The 25,369-nt window shown below is 46.8% G+C and overlaps 1 protein-coding gene, 4 non-coding genes and 1 pseudogene across 5 annotated transcripts in view; all 6 read left to right on the top strand.

The window, feature by feature from the left end:
- LOC103793567 (uncharacterized) overlaps window positions 1–25,369 on the top strand; it is a 156,488-nt gene that overhangs the window by 15,884 nt on the left and 115,235 nt on the right. Inside the window, exons 5-11 of the mRNA XM_078329080.1 lie at window positions 1,615–1,659; window positions 2,952–3,083; window positions 7,551–7,680; window positions 8,392–8,436; window positions 9,241–9,344; window positions 9,426–9,557; window positions 12,397–12,521. Of these exons, the coding sequence (XP_078185206.1) occupies window positions 1,615–1,659; window positions 2,952–3,083; window positions 7,551–7,680; window positions 8,392–8,436; window positions 9,241–9,344; window positions 9,426–9,557; window positions 12,397–12,521 (713 nt within the window). The remainder of the gene's footprint in view (window positions 1–1,614; window positions 1,660–2,951; window positions 3,084–7,550; window positions 7,681–8,391; window positions 8,437–9,240; window positions 9,345–9,425; window positions 9,558–12,396; window positions 12,522–25,369) is intronic.
- Window positions 1,287–1,368, top strand: LOC118155007 (small nucleolar RNA SNORD115). The gene has a single exon (XR_004745245.1). It is a non-coding gene; the product is annotated as a small nucleolar RNA SNORD115 (small nucleolar RNA).
- Window positions 3,140–3,221, top strand: LOC118155020 (small nucleolar RNA SNORD115). The gene has a single exon (XR_004745258.1). It is a non-coding gene; the product is annotated as a small nucleolar RNA SNORD115 (small nucleolar RNA).
- Window positions 5,852–5,936, top strand: LOC118155043 (small nucleolar RNA SNORD115). Its single transcript, XR_004745280.1, has one exon. It is a non-coding gene; the product is annotated as a small nucleolar RNA SNORD115 (small nucleolar RNA).
- Window positions 7,737–7,818, top strand: LOC118155023 (small nucleolar RNA SNORD115). Its single transcript, XR_004745261.1, has one exon. It is a non-coding gene; the product is annotated as a small nucleolar RNA SNORD115 (small nucleolar RNA).
- LOC118155051 (small nucleolar RNA SNORD115) lies at window positions 12,555–12,630 on the top strand (annotated as a pseudogene).

Raw genomic sequence — 25,369 nt, 5'->3', positions numbered from 1 at the left:
TGTAGGGCAGCCTCCAGCTGAGACTTAGTGCTCTGGTCAACCCTTGAGGACTGCCCAAACACAATCAGGGGGGCCACAGGGACTCCGGGTGCCATGGGGTCACATAGGAGCTTTCAGTCCCTGGATTGTGGGGTGTGGATGGACCTGTAGGGTTGGGTTGTGGAGATTCGAGCATTGTGCTTCGCCCATGGCCCTGAATGCGACTGTCCCTGTTGAACAATTTGCCATCCTGGTGGGTCTTCTGGAGCCTAGTTGAGGGCAGCATTGTTTCCCTGGGGTTGGATCAAGGTGGCGCTCTGGCCAGACCTGGTGGTGCTACAGGTCAGCCCTGGGACTCTCGGGCCTTGGCCCAAGGGGCAGCCCTCATCCTGCTGAGGGTCATCCTATCTCCGAGGTTGAATGTCATGAAGGGTGGCCTCCTGAGTTGGGAAGGCTTGCTGTGAAGGGACCTGTGTCATTTTGTAGCTCAGGGTGCTTGGGAGCCATAGTGTCAGCTTCAGAGTAGTAGAGTTTGTGCCCAAGCAAAGGAGAAGGCGCCATGTGGCTCCCAGTTGGCCACCTGTGGCTGCCTGTGTGTGTGCGAGGTATGCGGAGTATGGATGGTGACCCACCAGAGAAAGCACGTGGCCCTGCAGCCCCACGCTGTGACTTCTGGTGCACGCTTGCAGAGTGTCGCTAGATCTAGATGCGCACTCCCCACACCCAGGGTAGGCTGTGTGGCTGCCAGGTCTGCAGCAGCGTGTGGTCTCTGGGTCAGCCTTCTTGGTTGGCCATGAGTGGCTGGTGGCCCTGGCCTATTCCCAGTGGTCTTAGGGAAGAGTCCCTTGGGTCATGCAGGTGAGCCTCTTGGGCAGTGGAGATGCTCTCAGGACCTGCCGTATGGTGCAGCCTGGCATTTTGTCTGAGTCCAGCAACCTACCTGCCCTGTCATTCCAGAGTTTGGTGGCAGGGACAGCCAAGGGTTCCCCATGTCTATAATGATGCAGTATTTCACTTGGATCTCATCCTCTAGGTCCATGGAGGGCAAGCATGCGTGAGCTGGCCTCACCTACCTCCTTCTCCACATGGAGCTCATCTTGGACACGTGTCCTCCACCTGTACCCCAGACTGAAGAAAGACTTGCATTGGGCCTGCTGTTCCTGGGCCAGTGGCCATCAGCCAGGTGCCTCGCCCCTGGTGCGCTGAAGCTCAGGCCCTTTCTGGCACCCTGGTGTCCTGCACTGAGCTGTGGTGAGCACATCCGGGTCCCACTAGATACATCCGCGAGGATGGGGGTGCTCTAGGTTGGGTCAATGATGAGAACCTTATATTGTCCTGAAGAGAAATGATGACTTAAAAATCATGCTCAATAGGATTACGCTGAGGCCCAGCCTAGGGGAGAATTTTGGACATGGACACTGGGAATCATGAGGTCCCTGGCAGGGCCACTGCAATTTGGGCTGGAGACCTTGAGGTCCTCAAGGGCCTCTCAGGTGTACCCAACCCTGTCGCTATGCTCCTCCATGAAGCACAGCAGGCTCCCCGTGTGGACTTGGTTTGACCCACCAGTTCCCCAGAGGGTGGGCATATTGGGGGCTGCTCTCTGAGCTCCCGTTCTCCCCTTGTGTCTTTCAGTGAGCTCTTCAGCTCAGAAGGGCCCCTTGGCCTTGACCCGCAGAGGTGAGTACATCCTGCTGACATCCTGAGCCATGAGTCAGTCCACGTGCTCTCCCCAAGAGTTAGTCTTCCCGACAGGAGGGTTTCGTTAGGGAGCTGACCTGTGTCTTCACTGGGGAGGGACAGTTTCTCCAGGAGGGCAGCTTCCTTGGGAATCGTACCCAAGACCTTGCCTTTCCGAAGACCTGCAGGGTAACAGTGGTCTAGGCAGGAAAGTGTTCCATCGGCACCACACAGGGCAACTTCCAGCTGAGACTGAGTGTATGTCAGCCTCGAGAACTGCCCAGGCCACATGAGGGGGTTACAGGGCCTCCGGGGCACCATGGGGATCAGGCAAGAGCTCTCTTCCCCTGGAGGGGGTGCCTGAATAAGGTCATGGAGTCGGGCCGTGGACATTCAAGGATCGCAATCCAACCACGGCCCTAAAAGGGGGGCTGACCTTTTGAGGAATGGACCATCCTATAGCGCCTCTTTGAGCTTGGTGGGGGTCAGTACTGTTTCCCTGGGTGTGGGTCAAGGCTGAGCTCTGGCCGATGCCTGGTGGTGCTGCGGGCAGGCCCTGGGACTTGTGGGCTTTAGGCCATGTCAGCCGCCCTCGTCCTGCTGGAGGTCACCCCTTCCCCTTGGGTGAGAGGCTGGAAGAGTGGATTCTGAGGTGGGTAGGCCTGCTGTCGATGGTCCCGTTCTTGGAATTTTCCGCCCAGGCATTTTCTGTGCTACGGGGTCATCTTCAGGGGGGCAGAGTCTTGGGCGTAAGCAAAGGAAAGGACGCTCATGTGGCCCAAAGTTGGCCGAGGGTGGCCCAGCTCATTGTTTTGGACATGTGCGGGGCATGGATGGGGACTCACCTGACACAGCACGTGGCCCTGGGACTCCAGGCTTCTGTTTCAGGTGTGGCTTCAAAGGGCCACACCCAGGGTCAGCCTCTGCTGCTTCCATGTCCAGCAGCACATGGCTTCTGGGCCAGCCTACTCGGTTGGCCATGAGCTGGTTGGTGACTCTGGCCCATGCTCAGTGATCCCAGAACAGACCTGGGATCTTGCAAAGGGGAAGGCAGAGGGCAGTGGAGGTGCCCTTAAGGTCCACAGTACGGCGCAGCTTGGGGTCTTGCCCAAGCCCAGTGACCTCCCTGCCCTGTTTTTTCAGGGTTTGGTCATGGGGAGGGCCAAGGGTGCCCCGTATCCATGACGCGTCAGTGTTCCACATGGATCCCAACACATGGGTAACCCTTACCCCCTTCCCACATGTAGGCGTGAGACGCTGATTGGATACATGTTCTCCTTCTGTCCCCGCAGATGTTGAGCCTGGAGGAAGACTTATGCGAGGCCCAGTGGAGCCAGGCCAGTGTCTGTCAGCCAGGTGCTTAGCCCCCAGTGTGCTGAAGCTTGGGCCCTTCCTGGCACCCTGGTGTCCTGCACTGAGCTGTGGTGAGCACATCTGGGTCCCACTGAACGCATGTGCTAGGAGGGGGGTGCCCTGGATCGGGTCGATGATGAGTACCTTATATTGTCTTGAAGAGAGGTGATGACTTAAAAATCATGCTCAATAGGATTACGCTGAGGCCCAGCCTAGGGGAGAATTTTTGAAGAGGACACTGGGATCCCAAGATACCCAGCAAGGCCACTATATTTTGAGATGGAGACCCGGAAGCCTTGACGGGCATTTTATAGGGGTCCCAACTTTGTCTCCGCTTCTCCACGAGGGTCCCCAGGCTCCCTCGCAGGGTTGGTGTTGGTGTTCTGGTTCTCTGGGATGGAGCAGGTTGGTGGCTCCTTGCTGAGCCCCTGTTCTCCCACCTTGTGTCTTTCAGTGAGCTTTTCCATCTAGGTGTACCTTCTGGCATTGACTGGCATAGGTGAGTGGACCCTGCTGTGGTCATGGGCCATTAGCCAGGCTCTCTGGGGTTTTCTAGGGCGGCCGGCCTGAATTTCCACCTGGGAGAGATGAGTTCTGCAGGAGGGCTACTTTCTTGGGAATCAGACCCAAAGAGGATGCCTTCCCTGAATCCCTGAAGGGGTGATGGTGGTCCAAGCAGGAAAGGGTTGCTTCACCCCCACTCAGGGCAGCCTCGAGCTGAGACTCAGTGCTTGGGTCAGGCTTCAAGGACTGCCGGAACACATGAGCGGGGCCAGAGGGGCTCTGGTGGCCATGGGGGTCACAGGAGTTCTCGGTCCCCGAGTGTGGTGTGTGAATGGACCCGTAGGGTTGGGTCATGGAGATTCAAGGACCGTGCCTCAACCATGGCCGTACTACAAGCCCAACCCTGTGTCTGGGCACTTCTTTGAGGCACCCCAGCCCCACTGTTTGGGCTTGCTGTCCGTGCTCTGGTTCCCTGGGACACGTTGGCAGCCCTTTCCTGAGCCCTCCTTCTTCCCTGTGTCTTTCAGTGGGCTCTTCTACCCAGACGGGTCCCCTGGCTTTGAGCGGCATAGGTGTTCAGGACTCAAGCAACAGCATGTGTGCACCCTGTTTTGGTCATGGGTTAGGGGTGAGGCAGCGTGGGGTCATCATGAGTCAGCCTTCGGGTCTCTAGGGTTTTCTGAGGGAGCTGACCGAACACCCACGGGGAGGGATGGTCCCTCCAGGAGGGTCGCTTCCTGGGGAATCTGACCATAGAGCATGCATTTCTTGAAGCCCTGCAGGGGTGATGGCGGTCCAGGCAGGAAAGGGTTCCTTCAGCCCGGGATAGGGCAGTTTCTAGCTGAAACTCCATGGGTAGGTGAGCTCTCGAGGACTGCCCAGGCCACATGAGGGGGGCAGCAGGGTTACTGGGGCGCTCTGGGGCTAACACTGGGGTTCTCCTTCCCCCAGAAGGGTGGGTGATAGAGCCCACATGGTCAGGCTTTGGAGATTCAAGGAATGTTACCCACCGTGGCCCTGAATGGGACTGACCCTGTTGAGAATGGGCCATTTCGGTGGTGCCTCCTTGAGCTTGGTAGGGGCGGTATTGTTTCAGTGCTGTTGGATGAAGGCTGAGCTCTGGCTGGTGCCTGGAGGTGCTGCAGGCCAGTCCTGGGGCTCATGGACTTTGGGAAAGGGGGCAGCTCACATCCTGCTGGGGTCATCTCTTCCTTGAGATCCAGTGATGGGAAGTGTGGCCACCTGAGGTGGGAAGGCCTGCTGTCGAGGGGCCTGTCCTAGGAATTTGCCGCCTAGGCTGCTTCTGAGCCATGGGGTCACCTCCAGGGTGGTGGGGTCTTGAGCTCAAGGAAAGCAGAGGACACCATGTGGTTCCCAATTGACCAAGTGTGGCCTGGCTCTGTGTGTGGGAGGTGTGCAGGGCGTGAATGGGGACCCACCAGAGACAGCATGTGGCCCTTGTGGCCCCAGGCCTTGATTTTCGGTGCATTCTTGGAGTAGACACCAGGGGGGCCCTACCACACCCAGGGTGTGTAGGCCATGGCCCTACCACCCACTCTGCCGTGGCCAGCCCTACAGTGGCTCTTGGCATCAGGACCCGCCCCCTTAGTCATGAGCAGGTTGGTTGTCCTGGTCCATGCCCCATGGTCCCAGTGTGGGCCTGGGGTTGTTTAGGGGAGCCTGCCCTGGCAGTGGAGGTGCTCTTGTGGCCTGCAGTAGGGTAGAGCTCAGGTGTCTTGCTTCAGCCCTGTGACCCTGAGCTCTGTCTGGTGCCTGGAGGTGCTGCAGACCTGGGGCTCATGGTCTTTGGGCCAAGGGGACAGCTCACGTCCCTCTAGGGTCACCCCTTCCTTGAGGTCCAGTGGCAGAAAGAGTGGCCTCCTGAGGTGGGACGGCCTGCTGTTGAGGGACTTGTCCTGGGAATTTGCGACCTAGGCTGCTTCTGAGCGATAGGGCCACCTCGAGGGTGGCGGGGTCTTGAGCCTCTCTTTCCAAGGTTTGGTGGCAGGGAGGGCCGAGGGTGCCTTTGTGTCTATGATGGGTCACTGTTCTTCATGGATCCCATCACATGGATATCCCCTACTCACCTTCCCTGTTTTGATACATGAGGCCCTGGTTGGACACATGTCTTCCTCCTGTCCCTCCTGATGGTGAGCCTGGAGGAAGACTTGTGTTGGGCCTACAGGCCCCAGGCCTGTGTCGGTCAGCCAGCTTCTCAGCTCCCAGTGTGCTGAAGCTCGGACCCTTCCTGCTTCCCTGGTCTCCTGCACTGAGCTGTGATGAACATATCCAGGTCCCGCTGGATCTATGCATGAGGAGGGAGGTTTCCTAAGTTGGGTCAGTGATGAGAACCTTTTCCTATTGTCCTGAAGAGAGGTGATGACTTTAAAATCATGCTCAATAGGATTACGCTGAGACCCAGCCCAGGTGAGAATGTTGGAAGAGGATGCTGGGATCCTGACATTTCTGGCAGGTCCACTGTGTTTTGGGCTGGAGACCTGGAGGCCCTCAGGGCATCCATAGGGTGCCCAACCTTGTCTCTGCACTTTTTTATGATGGTCCCTAGCCTCCCTGTACGGGCTTGGTGTTGGGGCCCCGATCCCCCGGGGATGAGGCAGGTCGGTGGCTCCTTTCTGAGTCCCTGTTCTCCCCTTGTGTCTTTCAGTGAGCTCTTCTGCCCACGTTGGCCTCGCAGCATTGACTGGCGAGAGTGGATGCAGCTGGGGTCATAGCCTATTAGGCCGTCTGGGGTTGCCGAGGTTCAGCCTTCAGGCCACGAGGGTTTTCTCGGGCAGCTGACCTGAATTCCCACCTGGGAGAGATGAGTTCTCCAGGACAGCTGCTTTTTTGGGAATTGGACCCAAGGAGCATGCCTTCCCTGAAGCTTTGCATGGGTGACGGTGGTCCAGGCAGGAAAGGGTTCCTTCATCCCCATGTGGGGCAGACTCCAGTTGAGACTCAGTGTTCGGATCAGGCCTTAAGGACTGCCCAAACACACGAGGGGGGCCACGGTGGCTCTGGGTGCTATGGGAGTCACAGGGGAGCTCTCAGTCCCCAAGTGTAGTGTGCGAATGGACCCATAGGGTTGCATCATGGAGATTCAAGGATCGCGCCTCACCCATGGCCCTGAATGGGACCGTCCCTGTTGAGCAATTGGCCATCCCGGTGGGTCTCCTGGAGCCTGGTGGGAGGGCAGCATTGTTTCCTTGGGTTGGGTCAAGGCGGAGCTGTGGCTGGCACCTGGTGGTGCTACAGGTCAGCCCTGGGACTTGTGGGCTTTGGGCCAAAGGGCACCCTGCATCCCTCTGGGGGTCATCCTATCTCCGGAGTTAAAGTGTCGTGAAGGGTAGCATCCTGAGATGGGAATGCCTGCTGTGAAGGGACTTGCCCAGAATTTTGTTGCCTAGGCTGCTTGGGAGCCAAGGCACCACCGTCAGAATAGAAGAGTCTTGGTCCTAAGCAAAGGAGAGGGCACCATGTGTCTCCCAATGGCCAAGTGTGGCTGGCTCTGTGTGTGAGAGGCATGTGGAGTAGGGATGGTGACCAACCAGATAAAGCACGTGACCCTGCAGCCCCAGGCTGTGACTTCTGGTGCATGCTTGCAGAGTGCACCTGCACACACACCTCATACTCAGGGGCAGGCCATGCAACTGCCAGGTCTGCAGCAGCACGTGGCCTCTGGGCCAGCCTTCTTGGTTGGCCATGAGGTGGCTGGTGGCCCTGGCCTATGCCCAGCGGTCCCAGGGAGTCCCTTCGGTCATGCAGGGGAACCCTCTTGGGTAGTGGAAGCCCTCTTAGAGCCTGCCATATGGCACAGCCTGGGCATTTTTCCCGAGCCCAGTGACCTACCTGCCCTGTCCTTCCAGGGTTTGGTGGCAGGGAGGGCCAATGGTGCCCCATGTTGGTCACGATTCAGTATCACATGGATCTCCTCACATGTGTTCATGGGGGACGAGCATGCATGAGCTGGCACCCCCTACCTCCTTCCCCACATGGAGGTCATTTTGGACACATGTCCTCCACCTGTGCCCCAGATGGTGAGACCAGAGGAAGACTTGCATTGGCTGCTGTTCCTGGGCCAGTGTCCGTCAGCCAGGTGCCCAGCCTCTGCTGTGCTGAAGCTCAGGTCCTTCCTGGCACCCTGGTGTCCTGCACCAAACCATGGTGAGCACATCTGGGTCCCACTGGATGCATGCATGGGGTGGGGGCTGCACTGGGTTGGGTCAGTGATGAGAACCTTATATTGTCGTGAAGAAAGGTGATGACTTAAAAATCATGCTCAATAGGATTACGCTGAGGCCCAGCGTAGGGGAGAATTTGGAAGACTGTTGAGGAACATTAAGCTTACCCTGCCCCCACGGCTCCCTTGTGGCGGATACTTTTAGTTTGTAATGAGTGATAGGTGGGTAACAGCTGCCTACTTGGTGTGTTTTTAAGTTATATAGAACACCTGTGTATTAATGAGAGTCACCTGTCAAGAGCAAATAAATACGAGGATGAACGCCTGCGCGGGGCCTTCAGTCTGGAGAGTTGTTAGCCCTGCAGGCTCTCGGGCCTTTGATCTCCAGGACAGAGCCGCTCTGTTGTGCTGTTTGGGGGTCTGTCTCTCATACCTCCAGCACCGCCTGGGTGGGGGGGTCTCCCGACCGAGCCAGTACTTGGTAGAAGATGACGCTGGGATCTTGAGGTCCCCGGCAGGGCCACTGTATTTTGGGCTGGAGAACTTGAGGCCCTGAATGGCATCTGTAGGGGTCCCAACCCTGTTTCTGCGCACCTCCATGAGGCAGCCCAGGCTCCCTGTGTGGGCTTTGGCTCCCCAAGGGTGGGGCATGTTGGCGGCTCCTTTCTGAACACAGGTTCTCACCTGTTTTTCAGTGAGCTCTTCTGCCCAGGTGGAACCCGTGGCATTAAGTGGCATAGGTGAGTGTATCCTGTTGGGGTCATGGGTCATGAGTGAGGAGGTGTGGGGTCGTGGAGGGTCAGCCTCTGGCCACTAGGGTTTTCTCAGAGTGCCAACTTATTTCCCACCCTGGAGGGAACGTTTCTCCAGAAGGCTCGCATTTTTGGGAATCTCACCCTGGAGAATGCCTTTCGTGAAGCCCTGCAGGGCTGATGGTGGTCCGGGCAGGAAAGGGTTCCTTCAACCCAACATAGGGTAGCTCCCAGCTGAAACTTAGTGGTTTTTTCAGGTCTTGAATACTGCCCAAGCCACATGTGGGGGGCTACAGGGGCTCTGGGGCACCCTGGGGGTCACACTGGAGTTCTCCTCCCTGGAGAGTGGTGGGTGATTGGGCCACACAGTCATGCCTCAGAGATTCAAGGAATGTGTCCCACCCACGGCCCTGAATGGGACTGTTCCTGTTGAGCAATGGGCCATCTTAGTGGTGACTCCTTGAGCCTGGTAGAGGGTGGTGCTCTTTTAGTGTGTTTGGTCAAGTCAGCTCTGGCTGGTGCCTGGAGGTGCTGCATGCTGACCCTGGGTCTTGTGGTTTTTGGGCCAAGGGGTCACCCCTTCCTTGGCAGTGACTTCTGGCATCAGGGCCAGCCTCCCTGGTTGGCCATGAGCTGGTTGGTTGCCCTAGCCCCTGCCCTGTGATCTTGGTGCAGCCCTGGGGTCATTCGGGAGAGCTGTTGGAAGCAGTGGATGTGGTCTGATGGCCTGCAGTTGGGTGCACCTGAGGTGTCTTGCCTAATCCCAGTGACCTCCTTACGCTGTCTTTCCAGGGTTTGGTGGCAGGGAGGGCCAAGGGTGCCCTGTGTCCATGAGATGGTCAGTGTTCCATATGAATCCCATTCCCATTATGTGAGTCCTTGGAGGATGAGCTTGGGTGAGCCAGCACCCCCTTCCCGCATCCTCTCATGGAGGCATCAGGCCCTGTTAGGACAGCTGTCCTCTTACTGTCCTCCAGATGGTGAGCCCAGAAGAAGACTTGCATTCCACCCACTGGTCCTGGGCCAGTGTCTGTTAGCTGGGTACACAGCCCTTGGCGTTCTGGAGCGTGGGTGTTTCTTGGCAGCCTGGTGTTCTGCATTGAGCTATGGTGAGCTTATCCAGGTTCCACTGGTTACTCGTGCAGCAACAGGTGCCCTCATTTGGGTCGATGATGAGAACCTCATTTTGTCTTGAGAGGTTATGTGATGGGTGTGTGGCAGCTCTTTGTATTTCATTTTCTTCAGTGCTTTTTGTGTGTTGTTTGTATATGTTTTTCCCTTTGTGTGTTTGACTTTCACAAAGGCAGCAGCAAATGTGTTATTGGTGGTGGCATTTTCATCTTCTGTTTCCTTCCTAATTTGGTAGTGTTTTACGTGGAATAGGCAGTCTCATTGTAGTCTTTCAGATGCCTCTTTCCTCTGCATTATATGATCGTGGATAATTTTGGCCAGTTGGTTTTTTTTAAAATTGGGGACTTACAGTTCAGTGCAGCGCCCATCTCCTACGTTATTGAAAAAGATTATATGGAATCTAAAGATGAGAAAGAGACAAGCATGACAGAGGAGATTTATTTTGACATAACCACAGAAATTCATTGATATGAGACTCACACCTAAGGGAATTAGCTTTATACCTGCAGGTAATCTGAATTTCAGTGAGTTTTCCTTTACAATATCTTTATGATTATCTGAACTTTATACGATTCAATATTGACGATTTTTTAAATTAACCGTTGCCTAATTCTATATTTAATATACATTTGGCTCTAGATACATGACTATATTATTGTGGACTCTAACAGTGTTTCACTGTTTTGAGTTACTGATGAACGTTCTGTAACTGTAAGACCATGGTAATGGAGAGGAGAATGTGAGAATCAGTGTGCACTTCACTTATGAAACTTCAGAATTGAGTAATCTGATCACCAAATTGACACCCAAATTTCACTTCCTGTCATATGTAAACTAAAATGTATCTGAGACAGATCTGTCAGTTTAGAAGTTCATTTTGCTGAGGTTAAGGGCATGCTCAGAAGAAATAAACCCCAAATCACGGTAACAGGCTGGAGTCCATGTCTTTTTCCAAAGATGATTTTGAGGGCTTCAGTGTTTAGAGGAGAAAAGTGGGCTGGCGGGGAAAAGGGGAGGGTTTGAGAATCCATATGCCGCAAGACAGATGAGCAGGTAGGGGAATAGTCAGGAATGTGTCCATCCCTGCCTAGTGAACCAGCACTTTACATAAGAGAAGGGAAACAGAGCAGCCACCTGTGGAGACCTTTAACCTTTAATCTGTAGCTTTCTGCTTAAGGCCAAAAGGAGGTACTTGCATGACTCAGCTTTAACTGATCCTCTGTCCCTTCCACCCCGTGTTGAAGGATGCTATTCTGGATAAACATCGAGACAGCGTAAATACATGTATAAAGAGTATCTTCAGGAGATGTAATAATGTAAAAGTCATGCTCAATAGGATTAAGCCGAGGCTCTAAAGCAGCAGCGATCCTTGCAAGAAGGTGTGAGAAGTCATTAGATTTGGGGGTATGGGGTATTCTGAGCTTGGTAGGAAGAAACGCTTCAGGGAATCTTGCTTCATTCACCTCTATCTGCATGCAAAGGAACTTTTAAAATACTTTTGTCTTGATCTTCATGTCTTTATTCTTAATACTCATATATTATTAGAGTGAATATCTTGGTTTACTTTTTCCTCATGGTGTGCTTCAGAATGTTCAACCAGGTGTGTCATTACATGGGTTATATATGTTAGTTCTGTCTTCGGTAATTAAATTCCAAGTGGACCATTAGAATATTAAACAGTGGCTTTGAAAATGATTACATTTACCTGTTTATACAAAATAGGTGAGCAGTGATCTATTCTTTCCCATCAGTGAGGGATCTAATGGGGTCCTCATTTAAACTTTTTTTACTGAACATACTTTGACTTAAAGATGGAGACATTTAGTAATTCATTGCAGTCAACTCTTTAGTGATTGTACAAATAGTACATTTCTGTTGTTTTATTTTTTTGGGTTGCTGTGTGTGGTGTTACGATATTTGTGGATCATTGAGGCACTCCTCACAACTGGAAGACTGGCAGTTTTAGGGAATGGCTTGAGATTCAGCTGTATGTTACCCTTGATTGAAATGGAATATAATACAGGTAGTAGAAATCTCTTTACTTATCCCGAGTCTTACTCAGTGTCAGGCCTCCATGCGCAAGCCTGGACCCAGAAAGTCTGAAGTCCTGGCTGATTGCCCCCAACCCCCAGCCTGCGTTTGTCGTTATCCCTGATCTCCCAGTGAAGCTTCCCCCGGACATAAAGCTTCTAACCCCACCCTGCCATCTTAACTGTTATTATGATACTATGAATACTCCTACCATCTTACCTACTCTTTTGCCTCGCCCCACCCGCCATTGTAACTAAACTTACCCCCACCACTATAACTGATCTTACTCTGTAACGCCCCTGCCCCCTCCCCAAAAGATTTGCCCCAACCTATAAAACCAACTCCTATCCTGCCACCCTTTGCTGACGCCCTTTTTGGCCTTAGTCCCCGTGTACCCAGGCGAATAAATCACACAAAGCCTGTTTAGAGGGTTTCTTCATTCAAAGCGTGCGTTTTAACACTCAGGTGTCCTTGGATTCAGTATAAAGAAATTCATATATTCTGTTGAGTGGAGTGTGTATGATGCCAGTTGTTAACTGAGAGGATAAACTTTTTTTTTCCGTAGGGAAATTACCTCTTACCAGGTCGTCAAAAGTCATGATACCTCTATGTGTGGCCCTTGCTGTACACAGGTAATCAGTGGTCTACCGTGGCTTAAGTGACAGGACATATTTGGAGTATCACACATCTCAGTCTTATAGAAATTAGGAATAGCAGTTGGAAGTCATGCACATGTAAGAGATGGAATCCCACCCTTTGGCTGTAACCTACTCTTGTCTTTTACAGAAAAGACTGGAGGAAGAAAACCCTTGACCCTGTTGTTCAGGGAGAAACTGATAGCACAATGGTCTGGCCCTGAGGATGTGGCATCCAGTCCACTTTACCACCAGTGTTTAAGGAAACCATCTCAGGTAAGTATGTGTATCATATGAGTGCCATGGGCTGGGCCAGTGATGACATGTTCTCTTGAAGAGAAATGATGACACAAAAATTAAGTTTGGTTTGATTATGCTGAGGCCCAGCCTAGGTAACAATTGTAAGACAAGTTTGGATTTCTTAGTTTCCCTCCATGGGGATTTTATTTTGGGATTCTGGCAATGTAATCTTTCTGTGAAACTTGTTTTGCATACTTCTAACTGTGTGCTTCTAAGAAAACTGCAAATTCTGATTTTTTTTTTTTTTTTTTTTTTTTTTTTGAGACAGTCTTACTCTGTCACCCAGGCTGGAGTGCAGTGGCACTATCTGGGCTCACTGCAACCACCTCCTCCCAGATTCAAGCGATTCTCCTGCCTCAGCCTCCTGAGTAACTGAGACTACAGGCATGCACCACCATGCCCAGCTAAGTTTTGTATTTTTAGTAGAGATGGGGTTTCACCAAATTGGCCAGGCTGGTCTCGAACTCCCGACCTCGTGATCTGCCTGCCTCAGCCTCCCAAAGTGCTGGGATTACAGGTGTGAGCCACCGCGCTGGGCCTGAATTCCGATTCTCTAAGTTTACTGTAATTCCTAATTTACGCTTCCTGTAATTCCTAATGTTCTTAGAGACTTAGCTCTTTTTCTCTCATTGGGTGATTTATTAAGTCCTACTGGCACTATTCGATTGAGTGGAGGTGAGAGGCTGCCATTGCTGACTGAAAATTTCCAAATAATAATTACATTTATTCATTCTGAAAACATGAATATCATGATAGGGTTTTCTTCTCAGTGATTGACACATGTGATGCTATTCTCATGAGAAAATCCTTTTTGCTTACAATTGATTGTTTTCAGGGTTGAGAAGTATGATACATTGAAATTTTACTCAATGCACTGTAGTCATTGTGGTTTAAATATACAGGTAAAATTTTCTGTAATATTAGTATAATATTTTAACAGTGCTAGGATATGTTGTGATCATTGAAGATTCTTTATGACTGAAGTAGAAATTTGCCCAGAATTTTGTCAGCAAGTTGTCTGTAACCATCTTTATTTGGAGACTGTCCCTGTTTTTGTTAGTGACTGCCTCTCTCTGGTTCTGTACATCAGCTTACTGCTTACTGACTGGAAAACCTTAAGAGAAACTGCCGCGTTGTCTAAAACCTGCTGTGTTGTTTAAGTCCTGAGTTACTTCCCCTGCCCCTTTACCTATAAAAACTGTACTGTTTTAAGCCAGGTTCCAGACTTTTGGGTGCCAACCCTTCTTTTTTTTTTTTTTTTTTCCCCCCGAGACAGAGTCTCGTTCTGTCACCAGGCGCCAGGCTGGAGTGCAGTGGCGCGATCTGCGCTCACTGCAACCTCCACCTTCCGGGTTCAAGCAATTCTCCTGCCTCAGCCTCCCAAGCAGCTGGGACTACAGACATGCGCCACCACGCCCAGCTAATTTTTTTAGATTTTAGTAGAGACCGGGTTTCACTATGTTGGCCAGGATGGTCTTGATCTCTTGACCTCATGATCTGCCCACCTCGGCTTCCCAAAGTGCAGGGATTACAGGCATGAGCCACCGCACCTGGCCTAGGGTGCCAACCCTTCTGGGCCTGCCAGCGTAATAAAGTCTGTTCCTCTGATCCCCTGAGTGCTGCTTGGGTTTCTAGTCGGGTGAGATTTTCCAGAACAGAAGGATCTTTGCAATTGGGGTAGAAATATGAGTTTCAATAGTATGTGTTTGTCATGAAATTTGAAATTGGATAAATTCATGAGCAATCTGGTGCCTAAGTTTCCCTTCCCAAGCGTTTGGCTTCGATTTTGTTATGATGCCAATGGTAAATTAGACCTTTATACACACTTACGTGAATGACAGTCAGGGCCATTCCTTCAGGCAACATGATTACCGTCATGCATTCTTCTTTACAATGAATGACCAGCATACTTGATGGGATATACAAGAGGGAAACTATTTTTCACTAAAACTGCATTGATACAATGTTGACAAGTTTTGTGATTATTGGTATCTCTAAGATGTGATATTTATTTGGTCTAACTATAGAAGTTAACATATTAACTTCTAATTTGTATATGTCAAGTTCCTATGTTTTTTCAGTGTTTGTGGTTTATTGATGACTCACAACATAAAGACTATGGCATTATGGCTACATGTTAGAATTCTGATACATACACATTCCATCATTCACTAAATTAAATACAATTATGAGTAGTATGATCTGTTTTCTAAAATCTGAGTTTTGCCTGGCTCCAGTATGATGATCATATGATGGAGTGCAAGCAACGTGGTGATGCCAATTGATAAGGCTTCCTTCAATATGTAAACAAGGGTGATCAATTGAAAGTCTTATTTCTGCATTAAACTACCTGAGATTTTCTCCAAATTCAAGAGACCTGTGTAGTTAGGCTATAGGCCATTCTTTCATCAAACAGAATAAAGACTATCTAGTGGATCATTTTTTCCAGTACTAATCATGTCTCTTCATTAGGAAATAGCATGCTAAGCCATACATACAGGAATTAATATTTCTCATCTTGATCTACTGTCTTACTCTTCTCCCCTTCGGTAAGGATGATTGAGGGAAAGTGCTCTTTGGCTTTAATTAAAAGATTAATTAAAGTGCTCTTTAATCAGGAGAAAGATGACTTAATCATAGTAGATCTTCACAGAAGTTCACAGCAGCGCAGCTGACACACCCAGATATCTGTGGTCTCCTGTGAACTTTCAACCAGGACTTAAGGATGCCATTTTGGTAGGTGTTTTCAGACAAAGTGAATGTATGAATGTGGAGTTTCATGGCTGTTTCAACAATACGACCTTATTCTGACTTGAGGGTATGAGATGACACAAAAACTAGACTGACTAGCCCTTATCTTTTCTGGAGTATTCTAGTTTGAGCTTAAGATAAAGAAATACATTTTGAGATAATAGTTTCTCTCACCTCTTTCTATTAGCTTCTAGAAGATCACTTGTCAATTTTTTCTTCCTGATTTAGTAGAAAACATTTTGGCAGGTCCTCAAAAGGTTAAACGTAAAATTACCATATAACCTGACAGTTCTACTCCTGGGTACACACTCAAAAGAATTGAATACAAATGTTCAAATGAATACAAGTACATGAATGTTCATAGCAGCACTATTCAAAACAGCTAATAGGTACAAACAACTCAATCCCATCAGCTGATACACACAATGTGGTATAGCCATATAATGGAATATTACTCAGCCCTAAGGAATGAAGTTATGACATATGTTTCAGCATAGATTAACCTCAGAAACAGTATGCCAAGTGAAATAGGACAGCAAAAGAGATACATACTGTATAATTCCATTTATATAAAATATCCAGAATAGATGAATCCATAGAGACAGAAGGCAGACTAGTGGTTGTGAAGAGCTAGAAGGTAGGATAGAATGGGAGATTGACTGGTTGATGAGTTTACTGTTTCATTCTGGGATGATTAAAATGTCTTGGAACTAGATGGACATGGTGGCATAACATCATGGCTGTACTAAAAACTTTAAAGTGTACACATCAAGCTGGTTAATCTTATGTGAATTTTACCTCAATAAAAGAGTAGACCCAGAACTTCAGTTACTTCAGTTCTGTTATTTTATGTTACCACTTTTTATTTTATTTCAAATTTAAAACAGAAGGGGGGTGCAAACAAAGTATTGATGGTATATAGGGAATTCTAGGTTTCCATTTCTTCCCACTAAAATATGTGGCAAAATGTGTCTGAATCAACCTTACTGGAACTCTGGTAGAAAAATCAGGTTTGTAAAAATTAAGAGAATGTTTAATCGGGAGAAAGAGACTTAATTATAGTAGATCTTCATAACATTTTAATTTACTTTAGTCCTGCCTGCTCCACACAGGGAGCAGAGAAGACCTTGTCCCCAAGGAATGATGTTTTTGTCTTTTGACCTGACGGAAGTTTCCCCAAAGGACTCACATAGGGGCCTTTGCTTTGTTTCGCCTAGGTCAAGATTCTTTCAGGGCAGAGGACTTTTCCCCTAAAATATTGAAAGGCAAATGAATAAACCATTGCTGCCTGGGACCTGGAGAATTTTTAACTTTATTATTCATTCTAGACATTGAGAGAAGTCTATCAGGTCACTTGCTAGCTTCTAAGAAAGTGGAAAAAGACTTCCATGACCATACATGACAAGAAATAGTATTTTCAAAAAAATTAATTTGGAAAGTGCACTAAACAAATAGGTGACCTGACCGTAGCCCATCAAACGCGACGTCAAACCCTAGATAGAAAAGAACCTGATTTCCAGAGTTACCGCATTATCATATTCAAAATGTCCTAGCTGAAGGTCTGGCTGTGACCTCTGTCACCCCACTGATTGCCAGGATTGATTTGGCCGATCTCTCTAGGCAGGTGGGCCCCCTTCCATCCTCACAGTTGCGCCTGTCTTACTCCTGAGCATACTCTTGTATGCACAGTCAAAGAAGGCATTCCCGGGTAGAAGAGAACCATTCTTTGGTCAAGGGTATAATGGTTGCTGTGTTCCCTGGTAGAACCTCCAAACAAAATGTCCTAGCTGAGTGTAGTGACTCCAGCCTATAATCCCAACTCTTGGGGAAGCTGAGGTGAGAGGATCGCGCAAGCTCAGGAGTTCAAGTACAGCCTGGGCAACACAGTAAGACCCCATCTCTAACAATAAAAATGAATGATCCAGGTGTGGTGGTATACACGTGTAGTTCCAGCTGCTCATGAGGCTAAGGCAGGAGACTGAGTTCAGAAGGTTGGGCTGCAGCGAGCCACGAGATTGTGCCGCTGCAGTCTAGCCTGGGTAACAGAGCAAAACCACGTCTCAAAAACGAACAGAAAGATATTAACAGAAACTGTCCCAGAGGGAACAAAGACATTAGACTGAATAGACTAGACAAATACATGTGTAGTTAAGATCTACACGTCTAACACGGATCAGCAAACTCCAAGTAGAATAAACTCGGAGATCTACAGCAAGAAACATAATGACGGTGTTCAAAGATAAAATCTTGAAAGCCACAGATAGAATTGAACTGTCACATGCCAGGGATCTTCAAAAAGATTAACAGCCAGTTGCTCATCAGCATAAAAAAAAGCCAAAAGGAAGTGGGATGACATATTAAAAGTACCAAAAGCAAAAACCTGTAAATCAAGAATTCTTTTTTTTTTTTGAGTTGGAGTTTCGCTCTTGTTACCCAGGCTGGAGTACAATGGCGCGATCTCGGCTCACCGCAACCTCCGCCTTCTGGGTTCAGGCAATTCTCCTGCCTCAGCCTCCCGAGTAGCTGGGGTTACAGGCACACGCCACCATAACCAGCTAACTTTTCTATTTTCAGCAGAGACAGGGTTTCACCATGTTGACCAGGATGGTCTTGATCTCTTTACCTTATGATCCGCCCACCTCGGCCTCCCAAAGTGCTGGGATTACAGGCCTGAGCCACCGCGAATATTCTTAAAAGGTGTGTGTGTGGGTCGTGGGGGTGGAGTTGCTAATAGAGCTATATTAATCCCGAAGTGTGAAGAGAGTGCGTCACACTGAAATCACACAGACAGTTGGCATTAGCTTAAAGCCATATGAATAAATAAAGGACACCAGTAAAAGTAATTATGTAGGAAATATAAAAGTATTACTGTATTTTGGGTTTGTTTTTACTCTTTTTTTCTCTTATATGATTTAAAAGACAAACATAGCTATTATAAAGGTGTGTTAATGGGTATACAATGTATAAAAATACAATTTGTGGCAATAACATAAGTGGGGAGGCAGAGGAGTATAGGAATAGTTTTGTTTACTATTAAAGCCAAGTTAGTATCAATTCAAACTGGATTGTAAAAATGTAGGATTTTAATTAAAATTCCCAAGATAACAACTAACAAAATACAGAAAAGGAAATGAGAAAGGAATCAAAATGCAACAGTATAAAAATCAAATAAAAAAGAATATGTAGATATAGTAGAATTAAAGGAAGGTAGTACAGATAGAGAAAAAAATAGCAAAATGATAGAAGTTCATATCACATTTAAATGTCAGTGGATTAAATTCGAATTGAGTTTAACTTTAATCAAAAGTCGGATATTGGCAGAATGAGTTTTAAAATTATCCAATTGCATGCTGTCTACAGGAGATAAACTTTAGATCCAAAGACTCAAATAGGATCCAAGTGAAAGAAAGAAAAGTTGTATGCAAATGGTAACCAAAAAGAGAGCTCAGGTAGCTGTACTAATGTCAGACAAAACAGACTTTCAGTCAACAATCCTTACAGAGTAGAAAGATTGATTCAATACAATTCCCATCAAAGTCCTAATGGTGTTTCTGCAGCAGTGGAAAGGTTAATCCTAAAATTTACAAGTGACCTTCAATTTATAAAACAATGTCAAGATATATTCTTGAAGAACAGCAGCATTGGAGGACTTATATTTCCCAATTTCTAAACTTATTACATAAGCTAGAATAATCAAACTTTTGAAAGTGGCAGAAGAATAGACACACAGAATTTTACAATGCGCTACAGTAAAAAACCTTTGTGGAAACTTGTTTGCATATCTCTGCACTTCTTTGTGATCAAGTTTCAACCATTTCAGCCTTACTTGAGTCATAAGTACGTATGTTATAGTAATCTTGGCATATTTGGAACTAAAACCATGGTGATTTTGGATCTGAGCGTGTCCTGCGAGCAGAGAGGTGCTTGGAAGAAACTTGCTGCCTTTGACAAATTAAAACTTCAAAGAGCCCCTTGGAATAGTGACAGACATGTCACATCAAAGAGACTGGATTTATTCAGGCAACATAATTACCATTAGTGGTATCTGTTTTTAGCGAGTGACTGACCTGCTAGCTTGATCCAATCTCAGGAGAAAATCTTTAATTTTACCTGAACTTGATTTGTGAAAGTTGAGAAATCTCGTAATTCATTGGTGACATACCCAATGTGTAGTATTTGGGTGTACGTTTATGGTTAAATAAATTTTAATGGTGTTAGAATGTTTGGGGGCCAATGATGAACTTCTAATAATGAAAGACAGTGACAGTTAAGAATATTTAATCTCTTCATTCTTTTATCAGTAGCATCTGGCATTTATTTATAGTACATACTTTCAGTATTTTGGTAATAACAGAACCACATTGCACTCAGCAGCTGAAGATCAGGTATCAAGTTGCTCATTTCACAGACAAGGTGTATTACGGATTCTCTCACATTCTCATCCTAGTTGTCACACTTTCAAAATTCATGACATGATGACTGAAACATCATGACGTCATAGAAACCTGAAAGCAATATAATGGGAACACATATGTTTACTCCTGTTTAGGCCATAAGATTATTTCTAATATAGAGACTGTGCAAGTTAATCACAAAATTTTTCAACATTATGTCAATGTAATTTCAGTAGAAGGAGGTATTTCTCCTTTGAAGGTTCCATCAAGTAATCAGTTACTCATTAAGAAAGCGCCCATAATGGTATTCATGTTTGTTGACTGAGTAAACAGAAGGCATCTGAAAGACCTCATCAGTGCCAACAATGGTACTTGAAACAATGATACTGTTGGCCCTGTAGATTCTGGGAGTGGATTTGGGTTTCTTTTTTCCCCTCTGGGGAATTTTGTTTGGAGCTTAAGACAGTTAACCCTTTGTGGGCTGTTCCCCACCTCTGTTTATTTGCTTTACAATGAATAACGAATGTTGAGCCTTTAAGCATCTTGTAGGTAGTATGTAATTACTAATTTTCCTGCACCCTTTTTTCAGTGGGGGTTTCAGTAAGTCTCACTGGCAAGAGCTGCACCATTCCATTTGTTTAGATGTAAGGGGCAGCCTTTATTGATACATAAATTTTATTTTATTTTATTTTTTTGAGACGGAGTTTCGTCGTTGTTACCCAGGCTGGAGCGCAATGGCGCGACCTCGGCTCACCGCAACCTCCGCCTCCTGGGTTCAGGCAATTCTCCTGCCTCAGCCTCCCGAGTAGCTGGGATTACAGGCACGTGCCATCATGCCCAGCGAATTTTTTGTATTTTTCGTAGAGACGGGGTTTCACCATGTTGACCAGGATGGTTTCGATCTCTTGACCTCATGATCCACCCGCCTCGGCCTCCCAAAGTACTGGGATTAAAGGTGTGAGCCACCGTGCCCAGCCTGATAGACACATTTTAAATCATTGAACTATTAAGATTCATCTCTAAGATAATTAAGTTTACTTATGTAGCCAATATAACCATTGCTAAGGGTTTTTTCCCATAAGTGACTGACCTTGCTGTGATCCTCATAAGAAAATCTATACTTTTTACCTGAACTTGGTTTAATGGAAATTTGAGAAATTTTGTCATTAATTGGTGCCATGTTAATGTGCAAAATCCATTTAGTTCTAAATACATGCGAAGGCAATTCCTCCCTTAAAATTATAAGACTGTAATGGTGTAGGGATGTGTTTAGCCATTGATGAACTTGTCATGACTGAAAGAGTCTGACAATTAAGGGGAGAATGTGAGAGATTCTGTGAAATTTGAAATTGATTAAATTGTTGAGTAGTTTGGTACCTGATTTTCAGCTGCTGAGCACGGTGTGGTTCTGTGATCAAAATACTGGACACAGGTTTTTCAGTTCAATCAGCGTGAACCCCATTATGAGTTCTTCTCAATGAGTGCATGACCAGCCTAACTGATGTTGAGAAGTTTTATTACTCATTGGCATTGTCTTTATAGTGTGCTGGTCTTCTTGGCAGATACAAGAGTAGGCGTATTTATTATTTTCAGTTTGCTGTAATTTTGTCATATTTGGGGTTGCTGATTCATAACATAAAGCCAGTAAGGATTGGAGCTAGCAGTTTGAAATGCAGGTATAAACATTGCCTTTAATTTCTGAAACTGAATACAATTAGGAGTGCTTGCCTGGTATCTTACATCCATATCCTGAATTTTGTGTGTCTCCAGTAGGTTTATTATAATTGAGTAGGTGTATACACAATGCTCAGTGCCAGTTGTTACGGATGTGGCTTCCTGAATATGTAGATAAGAGATGATCAATGGGAAGCTCCTGTTTCTGCATGGAACCACTTGACAGGTTTTCCTAAATAAAAAAGCTGTATGGGCTGGATGCAGTAGTTCCTGCCTGTAATCCCAGCACTTTGGGAGGCCAAGGTGTGTAGATCACCTGCGGTGGGCAGATCACCTGAGGTCAGGAGTTCAAGACCAGTCTGACCAACATCTTGAAACCTCGTCTGTACTAAACATACAAAATTAGCAGGATGTGGTGGCACATGCCTGTGATAACAGTTGCTTGGGAGGCAGAGGCAAGAGAATCGCTTGAACCTGGGAGGCAGAGATTGCAGTGAGCTGAGATTGCACCATTGCCCTTCAGTCTGGGCAACAAGAGCAAAACTCCATCTCCAAAAAAATCCAAAAGCAAACAAAGCTGTATGCTTTGCCCTTACAGTGTTTGGTGAATTGATGGTTTACAATGTGTCCTGGCTCATTTTTTCAGAGCTGACCGTTTGTGTTAATTGAGGAATAGCATACATGAGCTATAGCACAGGAGAGGTTTACTTCTCATTCTCAGTGTCCTGTCTTTGTCCCTTTGGATAAAGAGCACTAAAGAAATACACTCTTACTTCTTTAGAAACTGCTGCCGCTGGGGAAACTGACTCTACCCATTTTCTATCCAGGTGTCCTGCCTCATATCCACCTGAACTTCAGTTTACCCTAGTACCAGGGTTTTTAATGTTGGCATCTTTCCATTCCAAGAGGATGTATGTGCTCATAGGATTTCATATGACTTTGACAAAAATTATGAATTAAAAATCATGCTTATTAGGAGCTATGGACCCCAGGATAGGTGACAAGTGTGGGTTAGGATTTTGCCTCCCTTAGATTTATTCTGGGAGAATTGTATTTAGGGCCTGAGATAATGAGACGCAGAAGAAACTTATTTTTGTCATCTTTGTGCTTGTCTAAATAAAAACACTTTTAGACTGTGTTAGCCTGATTGTTTAATGACTAATTCTCCTGTTACTTAGAAGCTTATGCCTTGTCTATTTGTTTTTAATTTGTGTTTCTGGAGTTCCAAGTGGCATGAGATACATAATTTAATAGATACCATAGATGATAGTGTCTGCTTTTGGTGACTGATAAATTCAAGAATGCTATCAGAACAGTGAATGTGGCTTTAAGATAACTGGTTTCATTCGTTCTGCCATATGAATATTAGGTGTTCTTCTCAGTAAGTTACTGAACTCCCTGATCAGACCGTCATAATAATATCTTCACTTTACAAGAATTTGCTTTGATTTACTGTTTTGAGATTCATCTTGATGATACAATATTCAGGTCAAAATTCAGTAGGGAACAAATTCACAACTATGATGTTATTTTAAAGTTGCTATGGTGTTGTGATGTTTACATATCATTAAAGATCTACTCACGGCCAAGGGATTTAATCAGCTGTGGCCTGGGGATTGAGATTCTAGTCTATGCTTTGTCTATGATTCATGAAATTAAATAATAATGCAGCCTTATATCTGATTCCCAATCATAAATTCGCGTGTTTGGGCCGGGCGTGGTGGCTCACGCCTGTAATCCCAGCACTTTGGGAGGCCGAGGTAGGTGGATCATGAGGTCAAGAGATTGAGACCATCCTGGTCAACATGGTGAAACCCCATCTCTACTAAAAATACAAAAAATTAGCTGGGCGTGGTGGCACGTGCCTGTAATCCCAGCTACTCGGGAGGCTGAGGCAGGAGAATTGCCTGAACTCAGGAGGCGGAGGTTGCGATGAGCTGAGATTGCGCCATTGCACTCCAGCCTGGGTAACAAGAGCAAAACTCTGTCTCAAAAAAAAAAAAAAAAAAAAAATTCGCATTTTCATTATGTTCTTTGCAAGGTTATGGGTATGCTATGGATGAAGCCAGCGCTTTCTGAGGTGGCTTTTTGTACATATAACCAAGGGATTACCAAGGGGAGCTTTCATTTCTGTGTAAAATCACTAGGCAGAGTCTTTAAGGAGGTGAAACGTGTACGCTTTGTTATTATTTTGTTTGTTGAATCATCTATAGCCTAATTAATACATCTTCTTATGATTCATCCCCTCTTGTAGAAATGAAACAATGTCACACATAAGAAGTACATGTGAGAGGTGTATTTCTTGTCTTTGACTACTGTCTTACTCCCATTTTTTAGGTAGGAATTACTGACAAAGAGGACTTTCTGGCTTGATGACCCCAGCACAACTTTTCCTACCCCAGAATTGTGCACTCAGTGTGCCCAACTACAGTCTACTTATTTTTTTTTTTTTTTTGAGACGGAATTTCGCTCTTGTTACCCAGGCTGGAGTGCAGTGGCACAATCTCGACTCACCACAACCTCCGCCTCCTGGGTTCAGGCAATTCTCCTGCCTCAGCCTCCTGAGTAGCTGGGATTACAGGCGTGCACCACCATGCCCAGCTAATTTTTTGTATTTTTAGTAGAGACAGGGTTTCACCGTGTTGACCAGGATGGTCTCGATCTCTTGACCTTGTGATCCACCCACCCTGGCCTCCCAAAGTGCTGGGATTATAGGCCTGAGCCACCGTGCCTGGCCTACAGTCTACTTTTTATACCAGAGTAGATTTTCATTTTTGGTAAGGGTCATGTTTGCAGAATGCCATGTCTTGGGTGAAGGATCAAACGTAATCTTGTCTGAGTAGATGTGATGGCCTATGGATCACATTTGATAGACTTAATCTGAGAGCTGGCTTAAGGTGACAATAGGAGGATGGGGTATGGAATTACTGAATTTTATTTTGGCTTGAGTAAATGCAACTGTCCTAGGATTTCTTTCTGTACGATTCTAATATTCAATTCTAAGTAGCCAACAATTTCCATGCCTGTTAGCCAACTTTAGTGCTCCCTCTTTTCATTTCTCTTTTTCTTTTTCTTTTCTGTTTTTCCCTTTCCCTTTTGTCCCCTTTCCCCTTTCTTTCATCTTGCTCTGTTGCCCAGGCTGGAGTACAGTGCTGTAATTCTGCCTCCCAGGTTCAAGTGATTGTCATACCTCAGCCTCCCAGGTAGTTGGGACTGCAATTGCACATCACCATTCTGTATTTTTAGTAGAGACGAGGTTTTGCCATATTTCTATGGAGGGTAAGACACCCTCCTAGGCCCCCCAAAGTGCTGGGATTACAGGCGTCAGCCACTATGCCCAGCCAGCGCTCTGTAGTTCTTAATTCTCTGGCAGTTTTGGAACTAATGCTTTGGTGTTTTTCCCTGTGTGTTTCTCAGTGTTTGCTTGGTATAAGATACACAATTTCATGATTTCATGTGAGTGGTTTCTGGTGGTAAGTTTTTTTTGTTGGTTTTTTTAAGACGGGGTTTCGCTCTTGTTACCCAGGCTGGAGTGCAATGGTGCGATCTCGGCTCACCGCAACCTCCGCCTCCTGGGTTCAGGCAATTCTCCTGCCTCAGCCTCTTGAGTAGCTGGGACTACAGGGACGCGCCACCATGCCCAGCTAATTTTTTGTATTTTTAGTAGAGACGGGGTTTCACCGTGTTAACCAAGATGGTCTCGATCTCTTGACCTTGTGATCTACCCACCTCGGCCTCCCAAAGTGCTGGGATTATAGGAGTGAGCCACCGTGCCTGGGCATTTTTTGTTTTTGTTTTTGTTTTTGAGACAGAGTCTTGCTGTGTTGCCAGGGTGGAGTACAGTGGTGTGATCTTGGCTCACTGTAACCTTCAACTCCCTGGTTCAAGTGATTGTTCTGCCTCAGCCTCCCGAGTAGCTGAGATTATAGGCATGTGCCACCAAACTCAGCTAACTTTTGTATTTTTAGTAGAGATGGGATTTCACCATGCTGCCCAGGATGGTCT

Source organism: Callithrix jacchus, chromosome 6, assembly GCF_049354715.1.
Source record: "Callithrix jacchus isolate 240 chromosome 6, calJac240_pri, whole genome shotgun sequence".
NCBI lineage: Eukaryota > Metazoa > Chordata > Mammalia > Primates > Cebidae > Callithrix > Callithrix jacchus.
This window is presented reverse-complemented; position numbering and strand designations above follow the sequence as displayed.